Below are 11,690 nucleotides of genomic sequence, written 5' to 3'. Positions count from 1 at the left end.
AAATCACTGACAAGCTATATAAAATGGGATGACTGCAACACCATCTTGTGCCACATTAATTTAAGCAGAAATGGTCCCAGAAAATTGTCTAATTTTCTTTCAATGTATTGTGAATTGATCGGCCAAAATTTGATAGTAGCAATGTGAACCTGTCAGTGTTTTCCTTCGTTATATCTCTGAAACGAACAGCAAATTCTGGAGTCCACACATGCGTAAAATGGAAATCCACAAGCTACTGTGAATGATTCTACACTTCTCTACAGTTAAAATCATATACAGGCTTCAAATAAATAGAAATCACTTGGCTAATGTGAACTTGCCCCTTTACGTCTTCACTCTTATTTTAAAGCCCTTGAGAATGTTTACTACTTTGAATGAAGTGTAATTAGATTTTTAGTGGCATATCATGTTCATAATGACTGCAGAATATCCTCACTAATACCAAATTGCTCCACAACAATAAAATATTGGATTATTAATTTTGTTACAAGTTTCTTTGTGATGATTCAGCTTTCAACCCAATGAGATGCCTCAATCATTTATTTTGCTTTCTGTCAGACTTCATTAAACGTGACAGTAAATCATTGTCTAGTTTGCAATCTGAAAGGATTCTTCAATGTGACTGACAGCTTGCCCTGCTTGTTTATGTAACTGTTGATAGATGCTTGGAGATTCACCTAGACCCGATGGCAGATTCAAATTGACATGGGAAAGGAGAAGCCATGCTAAAGACATCAATAGGCAGCTCACTGTGCCAATGAACCACAAATTCTAGGGTATAAGTTCTTGTTGAAAGAGACACTAGAATTATGTTTGCCTCTGAACTGTAACAGGCCTTCAGACAGTACTGAACTTGCATGATGGTGAGGCCACCACACCATAAGCAATTTGGCATTAGTTTCATTACTAATTCTGTAATTACATTCAGTTACTTTATTCTTTGTCCAAAAGGATATTACAAAGCATTTTGTTTTCTTTATAACATTGCACATAGACAACAACCTTATCTTGGCACGAGAAAACATAGTTGACTATTTACATATACTTTCTGACACTTCTTGTGATTGCTACGCATTGTCTATCTGATGGGATTCAATGCTGGCCAAGGCACTTGTTATCATTCCTCCAAATTTCTAATCAAAGTTTACGAATCTGAAACACTAACCCGGTGTTTAATCTCTCCAAAGGTGTTGCCCAATCAGTGGCTGTGCAGTATTTTGTTTCTCATTCTGATACAACTCACTTTGTACTGGGTTAACTGGAGCAGAAGTGATGAACGCATGATTGCAGCTTGACTGCGTCACTTAGCCACAACTGCTCTGATCTAGGAGTGAAATCCAAGATGGCAAGGTAATGCTCTGGAACTATATGGCATTGACATGCATCTTGCTTAAGAATGAATGCCAAACCATACAATGTTTGAATCAGTAATAATCAGTGCCAGAGTGGCAGCTTTCAGATTATTGACATCACTTCCTTATTCTAAGCATATGTTAATGAGATGCCAAGTGGAGTCCATGTGCTGTACTGTCCAAAATATTAGTCCCTTGTGGCTAACTGGAAATCCAAATGTGGCTGATTTGTAAGAAGGCACTTAATAAGCATTGAAATCACTTGCTTGATTCAAAAACTAGATGCTCGGTTATTTTTTCTGACCTTGGCACGTGTTTGTTGTTTATGTGAGGAGGCAAATGGCAGTGTACTTTTGAGCAGAGTACAGAGCTTTCCTGCTCCTGTGATGCTGCTTGGCCTGCTGCGTTCATCCAGCTCTACACCTTGTTATAGCACAGTATATTTTATCATTTTGAGTGATTTCTTCATTGCATACTGAATGGTGGTGGATGTTCCAGGGAATATCTGTATGAGAAGTACATTGATGTGTCCCATATTCACTGCAAGACAGTACAGAGATCAACTGAAAATATGACAGCAAATGACTCCTTCCTACCTGTCACTGGGGTCTTCAAATATCCGTTGCAGTCCTGATGACACACTGCCACTCACATTTGGGGATGAGCTGATGTGGTCCCCAAATCGGCGGACCTGCTGCTGAATTGGTGTAGGGCTAGTTAGTGATTTGGTGATATCGCTGAGAATGCGTGGGAGTGGACCAAGTTTTGCTACTGTTGCCTGTAGAAATGAATTTTCACCCTGGTTGGACAATACCACGGAAACATCCACATTTTATTGGGTGGAGGATGGCGATTGACGTGAGCGAGCCAGAATGCAGCAGTGCAGAACACAACCATGATGACCGTGATGAAGAAGGGAACAAATATGGAACAGTGGTAGGTTGGAAATAAGTGGAGTTTGAGGTTGGGGAGGAGACAGAAATGGGATACAAAATAAATTAGAAACCAAACTAATGTTACTCAATGTGGTTGTAAACTGTTCCACAACATTCAAATACAAAACCATGCAAAATAAACATCTAAATGGTTTCTCAAAACAAGGCAACTAAATTGAAGAGAAAGGTAGCATGGTTCAAGGACAGATAGATGGTTGGGAAAGATTGACTGGAAAAGGGCTAATGCTGAAAATGACAGTAGAGCCAATCTGTTCATGCATGCAGAATCAATTTACTAATGCTTCAATGTTCATCTTCTGTCATATCAGTAACATATGGCAAAACAGTAGGAAATTCTATTTAATCTTCTTACAGTCAACAGTATTATTTATTTGGACATTTGACCACAAATGCAACTTTCAATGAAACACCGTCAACTCAAATTTAATTACGGTTAAGTTCTGTACTTTCAGTGAGGAGGCACCAAACGAATACAAAATATGTATCAACCTAGTATTAGAAGCAAGCAATACAATCAGAATCATCTTCTATCCTCACTAACTCATGTTGAACAACGACTCTGACTCTGTTAGCTTCGGATGGTCTCTTGTACATCCTGGATTACGATTATGAGTAATCATTCACTCCATCATCCAAGGAGCCAAACGCCATTTACATTTCTCAATCTTCCAAGTAGAAATTAGCCAACTGATCACAGAGCAGCAATGAACAAGTACTGTTCCTGGCCACTATACGAGCAATTACATATGCAATATTTACTCATTTAAAACATTGTGAAAGCAAGAACTCATTTTTAAATGCAAAAATAAATTACAACAATTTCACTGTGTCACCGGAAAATGAAAATAAATTTTAAGCCCTCAACCTTCCTGTTCTTCTGAAGCAAATTATGAAAATTGATTGTTAAGTGCAAATCTGTGCACTTGTCTCAAACCAGATCGTTCTGAACAAACTGCACAGCTTACTTGGTATCACGCATGGCAAAAGAATATTCTACCTTCCACTGGATGGGAGATCCATTCTAGATTCTGTACCACACTGATAACCATGGCAGGAATTACGAAATACAAAAAACTTGGCAAGAAAGTTTCTTCTAAGTATTTGCTGTATATACCAAGAAATTATAATCTATTAATTCAATGGACATTTTGGATTTCATTCTCAACATCACATTGAAGCATACCTCACCGTTTTTACTGATTGCTAATAATGGATACAGCGATTAGGTGCCTGGAGGTGTAGCACTGAGGAATTAGCAAAAGGAAATGTTTGATTTTTGTTGTCTCAGACATGCATTCTGAGAACCTGCAAAATGGTAAGTCCCTGATATCAGCAGAATAGTAGAAATGAACATACAAAAGATGATAAAATACTGTGCATCTTTATAATCAGAAACAAACAGAGAATGCTGGAGAAATTCAGTAGGTTTGGCAGCGTCTATGGAGATAGAAACTGAGTCAAGATTTTGAATCCAATATGACTCTTCTTCAGAACTTCCAGCTCACAAGGGCATTCTAAACAAAATATGACACTGAGCCACCTGCTAGATCAGTTGATCTAAAAGCTTGATCAAAAGGGGTAGAATTTACCGAGTGTTACAAAGGAAGAAAGCAAGATTGAGATTTTGAGATGCGAAAAGAAGGAATTCCAGAGTAAAGCACCTTGGCAACTGAAGGCCAGGTCACCAATGGTGGATCAACTAAGATCAGGATGCTCACGAGGCCAGATATAAAAAAAACCCAAAAAAGTATCTCAAAAAGTTGAGGGATGGCAGGGACTACAAAGATAGAGTGGGGTGAAGATATGGAAGAATTCAAAACAGCAGAAAAAGATTTTAAAAAATAGATTAACAAGCACACGGGTGACAGGCAAACATGATTTGAGTAAAGATGCAGGCAAGAGAATTTCGAGTCGTTTCAAGATTTGAGACGATCAAAATACTAAAGGTTAGCCAGGAGGATGATGAATATTCAAGTCTAAAGCGAACAGATACAAATGAGAGTTTCAACTGTGAATGAACCAACATAAGGCAAAATTACAGAAGCAAAAAATGGGCAACAGTCTGAGTAATTGCATGAACGCGTAGTTGGAGGCTCAGCCCAAAAGTCAAGTATCACACCAAGGTAGCAAACAGTTTCGTCTCAGGGAGCTAATAGCAAGAAAGATTGAATCTGTTGTTAGGGAATAGAATTTGCAGCAGGAGGCAAAACCATTGACTTCAGTCTTCCTTATTTATTTGTATCATCGATAGCCACAGGCGAGCTGCCAGAAGACTGGAGGTCAGCTAATGTGATGCCACTATTTAAAAAAGATGGCAAGGAAAAGCCAGGGATCTACAGGCCGGTGAGTCTGACATTTGTGGTCGGCAAGCTGTTGCAGTGAGTCCTGAGGGACAGGATTCACATGTATTTGGAAAGATTAGGGATAGAAAAATTAGGGATAGTCAACATGGCTTTATCAGTGGGAAACTGTCTCACAAACTTGATTGAGTTTTTTGAAGTAGTAACAAAGAGGATTGATGATGGCAGACTGGTGGATGTGATCTATATGGAGTTCAGTCAGGCGCTCGACAAAATTCTTTATGGGAGACTGGTTAGCAAGGTTCAGTCACATCGTATTGATGTAGAATGAGTTATTTGGATACAGAACTGGCTTGAAGGTAATAGACAGAGGGTGGTTGTGGAGGATTGCTTTTCAGACTGGAGGCCTGTGGCCAACATTGTACCACAAGAATCGGTGCTGTGTCCAGTGCTTTTAGTCATTTGTATAAATTACTTGAATGTGAACGTAGTAGGTATGATTAGTAAGTTTTCAGGTGAACACCAAACCCAGAAGGGTATGGACAGTGAAAGCTTTTCAGAAACCTGAAACAGTTCAGAAAAGATTTGTGAGAATGTTGCAGGGTTCAAGGATTTGAGCTATACGGAGAGGCTAAGGGGTGACCTTAGAGAGGTTTATAAAATCAGGAGGGACATGGGTACAGTAAATAGACAAGGCCCTTTCCCCAGGGTGGTGAAGTCCAAAACTAGAAGGCATAGGTTTAAGGTGTGAGGTGCAAGATTTAAAAGGGACCTAAAAGGGCAACCTTTTCATGTAAAGGGTGGTGCATATATGGAAATGAGCAGCCAGAGGAAGTGGTGGAGGCTGGTATAATTACAACATTTAAAAGGCATTTGGTTTGGTATGTGAATAAGAAGGGTTTAGAGGGATATAGCCTAAATGTTGGCAAATGGGACTAGATTTATTTAAGATATATGGTTGGCATGGATATGTTGGACCGAATTGTCTGCTTCCATGCTGTACAGATCTATGACCCTAAATGGAGAAGATTTAGCTAGCATTGGATGCTGGGTAAGCAAAGCAATAATATTCTAAACATCAGGAGTTGGAAGAGGTGCGTTGACATAGAATTGGGTGCTTTCTGCATATGTGTGAAAGCAAACATTTAGTAGGATTTTAAATTTTTATTTATGATGAAGAACAAACCCCTCAAAGTTTGCTAATTCTCCCAAGATATAGAAAATCTCCAATTTTTGGTTTCCTAAACAATCAGGTCTGTGCCTCCTCATATATACGCAGCTCAATTCAGGCTGTCAGCATTCTATGCTACTCTATTGAATCCCATGTATTACAGCATCACCATCTGACATGGTTAATTCATTTTCACCATAGCCTTAGTAGGGCTGACAGCAGCATTTGCTGCATCTTTGACTTCCTTCAAGTCTTCCTCAGCTCATACCTCAATGGTATTCAACCAGTCATTTTTTCCTTCCTCCTCTTCTGTTTTTACGCAATCCCTCCTTCAACTATTGCCGGGACAGGGCGATCAGGTCTTAATTTCAAGGTCAATCCTTTGCTATCACTGTCTCTCAAACAGTACTTCTGATTTCTAAATTTCTACTCGATCTAACCTACTCATCTGTTTTCTCAGTCAATCAATTGATAATATCAATGCAAAGGATTTTCCTGACATCATGAAGTAATATGGTTCAATCTCAATACAACTTCAGTGGATTCAACAACATTCTAAAATTTCTTTAACAATGCAAGGTTTAAACAATTGCTTTTATAAAAATAAGATTTCAATAACTGATATTTTCTCCTGTCCGGTTAACCTCTTAAAAAAGGTTCGAAATTCAAACACTAAAAAGATACCTTGTCAAGCTGTGACACCACCTCCCACAGCAGTGAATGCAGGACAGAGAGCTCACGTCCAAGGTCAATATATCCTTCAAACCCTGGTGTGTTAGAAATGGTGTCGGGGTTTGAGATTTCAACCAGAAAACGTTTCATCCCACTCCACTCGTGTTCCAGAAAATCATTCATAAACGCCATGTATTCCTCTTTATTCCCAAACCTACAAATACCAATGGGAGAGATCAAAGCAAAAAATGCATTCTGACAGATATGACAGATGAGTTTCAAGTATCTGTTGCTGGTGTGGCCGGCAGGATAAAAGTGACAGCCTCTGAAACCTAAGCAAGATAAACATTTGTTCATAACAATCTCTCCTTTGATCTGCATGAATTATACTCCAATATTACAACGAAATATCAACCATGTACGAAAAATCAGAAAATCATTCCTTTAGTTTATAAACCTCAGTTTATCATTACAACAATTCCTTCAATATCCATTTTGTCATATGTAAGCAATATGATGCGCCCAATGAAATTACTCACTTCCTGGTATCAACTTAGGCTCTAGAATTTAAGACAATGAATTTGGTACATTGCAGCAGTCATTTTAATCAATGACTGCACAGAGTATAGAAGCAAAAACAGACAAAAATAAATACACAGAATGACACAGTGTAAGTGGTAAAGAAATCACGTACTTTGTGAAATTGGCAAGATTCTGGATGACTTTGGCGATAAGGGTGAGCGTACGAGATGTTCGATCATCTGGGTACTCCTGCATCAGGCCAAACAGACTGGGAGACATAATGGCAGGGCAAAGGAAACGCAGGAAGAGTGAGGCACTGATTAGGCGCTCACTGATATCATGTTTTCCACGGTTTAAACACTGCTGTTTCCATGAGGCAAAAACTTCTTTTAGCTCACGTGGAAAAACACTAGAAAGAAAGCCAAAAAAAACAAAGATAGTGATAGACAAGCCAGATCGTGGTCCATACAGTTCACAACATTTCCATTCGATCAGACTGGTGAATAAATGGAATTCATCTCATCATAACTTATTGTTTTTGTTTCTTCACAGTTCTGTTCTTTGTATTGGCTGACTTCAAGGATTTCAAGCTGTGCCAGGTTTGGAAAAGTATCTCATTAGGAATACAGAATAATTTTCTTTCTTCAGATATTCACTGACTTTTTTGTTTGTACTTAAGATTTGCAGTGTTTGTATTTCCTCTTCCTGTATCTAATTTCACCTGACTGAGTTTATCTTCTAGTAACATATTCTAGTAACATGGAAAGTATTCAGCCTGGAGTTTGGTGACTAGTGGTGTTCCATAGGGATCTGTTCTGGGACTTCTGCTCTTTGTGATTTCTATAAAGGACTTGGATGAGGAAGCGGAAGGGTGGGTTAGTAAGTTTGCAATGACACGAAGGTTGGAAGAGTTGTGGACAGTGTGGAGGGCTGTTGTAGGTTGCAATGGGACATTGACAGGATGCAGAGCTAGCCAAAGAAGTGGCAGATGGAATTCAACCAGAAAAGTGTGAAGTGATTCATTCTGAAAGGTCGAATTTGAATGCAGAATACAGGACTAATGGCAGGATTCTTGGCAGTGTGAAGGAACAGAGGGATCTTGGGTCCCACGTCCATAGATCCCTCAAAGTTGCGATCCAAGATGAAAGAAGTGTTAAGAGGGTGTATGGTGTGATTACTTTCATTGGCAGGGGTATTGAGTTTAAGAGCTGCAAGGTCATACTGCAGCTCTATCAAACCCTGGTTAGACCACACTTGGAATACTGTGTTCAGTTCTGGTCGTCTCATTATAGCAAGGATGTGGAAACTTTAGGGAGGGTGCAGAGGACACTTACCAGGATGCTGCCTGGACTGGAGGGCAGGTCTTATGAGGAAAAGTTGAAGGGCTTTTTTTCACTGGAGCGAAGAAGGATGAGAGATGACTTTATAAATGTACGCAAGATGATAAAAGGCATGGATAGAGTGGATAGCCAGAGACTTTTCCCCAGGGCGGAAATGACTGTTATGAGGGGGCATAATTTTAAGGTGATTGGAGGAAGGTACAGGGTAAATGTCAGAGGTAGGACTTTACAGAGCATGGTAGGTGTTCGGCATGCGCTGATGGCAGTGGTTCTGGAGTCCGATATTTTAGAGACTTTTAAGCGATTCTTGTACAGGCACACGGATGATAGTATAATGTAGGGTATGCAGGGTAGTTTGATCTTAGTAGGATAACAGGTCGGCAAAACATTGTGCGCTGAAGGGCCTGTACTGATCTATGTTCTATATCACAAATCCAGTGCCCACAGGAAAACACTGATATCTGTAGAATTCTTACTTTATAGGAAGAAAAATGGCATTTAGTTATTCTTGGAGAGATGGTCTAAATTCAACACAGCTAAATTATAGTCAAACTAAAATCCTTCAAAGCAAAAAAAAAGGTATTTCACAAAGATGATCTCTAGGGTTCCTGATGTGGAGCAAGTGTCTTTTAAGCAAAGGTTAAACAGGCTGGGACTCTACTCACTGGAGTTTAAAAGAATGAAAGGTGATCGCACTGAAACATACAGGATTCTCAAGGCACTTGACAGGGTAAATGCTGACAGAATGTTTCCCCTCATGGCAGAGCCTAGGACCACAGGGCATTGTCTTGGAATAAAGGGGCATCAATTTAAGACTGAGTAAAGGAGAAACTTCTCCTCTCAGAGTTGTCTCTTTGGAACTCCTTGCCACATAAAGCTGTGGGGATAAAGTTCTTGCAGTATACTTAAGGCAGAGATAAACAGATTCTTAATCAGCAGGGAAATGAAGAGTTACAAGGAAAAGGTAGGAAAATGGAAGTGGACATGAAGAATGTCAGATCAGCCATGATAGTACTGAATGGTGGTGCAGGCTTGAGGGGCCGAATAGCCTAATCCTGTTCCTATTTCTTATGATCTTAAACAGCACAAAATATTGTTTCATCTTCTACACAAATAACGTGTGATATTATAAACTTCACAACTTTAATAACATCATGGATTGAAAGAATCAGCAATAACTCTTTCTTGAGATGGTAAAAATGGGTAGGGCTTATACAATTAATGGAAGGGTCTTGGATAGTATTGTAAAACAGAGGGACCGAGGGTGCAGCTACTTAATTCTTTGAAGTCTGTGTCACATATCGACAGGGTGGTTAAAAAGGCATTTGGCACGCTTGCTCATGGAGTACAAGAATTGGGAAGTCATGCTGAGGTTGTACAGGACACTGGTGAGGCCTCTTCCAGGGTATTGTTTCCACTGGCTGCTCAGTTATGGGAAGGATATTATTAAGCTGGAGAGGGCTCACAAGAGATTTACCAGGATGTTGCTGGGTAGGGAAGGTTTGAGTTATAAAGGAAGGCTGGATAGGCTGTGACTTTTTCACTGGAGCATAGCAGGTTGAGAGGTGACCTGATAGAAGTTTATAAAATAATAAAGAAGTATAAATGGAGTTAATGGTATTTGTCTTTTCCCTAGGATGGGGGATTTCAAGGCTAGGGGGCACATTTTTAAGGTGAGTGGAGAGAGATTTCAAAAGACAATACAGGCAAATTTTTTATATAGCAGGTGGTTTATGATTGGAATGAACTTCCTGAGGAAGCAGGAGACACAGGTACAATTACAATGTTTAAAAGACATTTGGGTAGATACATGATTCTGAAAGTATTGGAGGGATATGAGCCAGGAGCAAGCAGATGAGACTAGTTTAGTTTGGGATTACATTTGGCATGGACTGGTTGGACTAAAAGGTCAGTTTCCGCGCTGTATGACTCTATGCAAGGGTCAAAAAGAAACAGTTATAGAGGAGTTAAAAGAAACATGTGAATTAGCCATCCCGGAGAAGAAACAAGATAAACAAGCTGTTTCCTGGGAGAGAGTGGATAACAAATGCTTGATAATCTGCTGCCTCATGACAAGTGGGCAGTTAAGTCTGTCTGCAGAAGTAATGTACTGAAGTAAAGGGGTTAACTGCAGGAAAAGCTGTGTTTAAACAGACAGCTAACTCCTAACGTAACAAGGAACCGGGGAACTACTTTTAATAAGGTGGCAAGCTATTGACTTGTATCTCAAGAAGGGTAATCAATGCTGGGGATAAAAGAATCTATTGAATCATCAATAATGTCACACCATAAACTTGAAAGAGAGAAAACTGCATAAGTGTACAATACCAGAACAATTCAATAGCAGAACTTTGAAGAATGATACTGTATAAAGATAAAAGCGTGGACACTTCCAGAGACGGACACCGTTTGGTGGAATCTTACCAGAATTCCAACACTAAATTGGGTAATAACCAAATTGAGTTGTGAGGCTTAAAGTGATAACTTGAGGGGTCTTATTTTGGTTACTACATGTAATAAAGTTAAATCATTGTTTCAGTACTTTATTGCTGGTGAGATTACTTTAAAGTGGCCGAATTAAATGTGACTTGTGGTGAGTTAACCCATAATAACTGGTTCATCCTTCAGTATTTGTCACCAAACACATGTTACCCTCCCCTTTTTGCTCTATTGGGAATATTTCTTCTGCAATTCTATAGTCCAGTCCTCAATCACTCCAGTCCTGCAACCTACCTTTCCCATACAAGCACAGGATACTTGTCACCACTCAAACCACTTTTAGGTAAAAGTCATTTACATGGGGTGCTTTCAATTTAATATTTTGCTCACGATATGGTCTCTTCTGTTTGAGGAGTTGAAGATTGGGTGACCACTTTGCTGAACACATCCTTCTGGATTGCAGTGTTACCCTGAACTTTGATTGTGTAAGATTTTAATTTTCCATCCCATTCTGATCTCTTTGTCCTTGGCCCTCTATAATGTTTCAGTGAAGTTCAGGGACGAATAGCTCATCTTTCAAACATGCACTCTCAGCTTTTCAGACTCAACATGGAGTTCAACAATTTCAGATCTGAACCTTTTGACCTCAACTTTCCAAGCAGCTGCTGACATAGGATATCATATTTACACCTACTTTTTATGTATTATTTGACTTGTTACCATTTCCTTTTGTCCTCAGAGAGTGGTAAGGGTGTGGAACACCCTGCCTGCCAAAGTAGTTAGCTCAGCCACATTAGGGGCATTTAAACAGTCCTTGGATAAGCATATGGATGATGATGGGATAGTGTAGGGGAGGGCCTTAGATTAGCTCACAGGTCGGCGCAACATCGAGGGCGGAAGGGCCTGTTCTGCGCTGTATTGTTCTATGTTCTATAAGC

The 11,690-nt window shown here is 39.6% G+C and overlaps 1 protein-coding gene across 11 annotated transcripts in view; it reads right to left on the bottom strand.

The window, feature by feature from the left end:
* rasal2 (RAS protein activator like 2) overlaps positions 1-11,690 on the bottom strand; it is a 348,750-nt gene that overhangs the window by 21,073 nt on the left and 315,987 nt on the right. For 9 of the 11 annotated variants that reach the window (XM_059647745.1, XM_059647746.1, XM_059647747.1 and 6 more), the window contains 3 exons: positions 7,146-7,382; positions 6,464-6,665; positions 1,949-2,151 (listed from right to left, as the gene is read on the bottom strand). In XM_059647745.1, coding sequence (XP_059503728.1) covers positions 1,949-2,151; positions 6,464-6,665; positions 7,146-7,382 — 642 coding nt within the window. The remainder of the gene's footprint in view (positions 1-1,948; positions 2,152-6,463; positions 6,666-7,145; positions 7,383-11,690) is intronic. The other 2 variants (XM_059647742.1, XM_059647744.1) reach the window with 1 other exon arrangement.

Source organism: Stegostoma tigrinum, chromosome 8, assembly GCF_030684315.1.
Source record: "Stegostoma tigrinum isolate sSteTig4 chromosome 8, sSteTig4.hap1, whole genome shotgun sequence".
NCBI classification, from domain to species: domain Eukaryota; kingdom Metazoa; phylum Chordata; class Chondrichthyes; order Orectolobiformes; family Stegostomatidae; genus Stegostoma; species Stegostoma tigrinum.
This window is presented reverse-complemented; position numbering and strand designations above follow the sequence as displayed.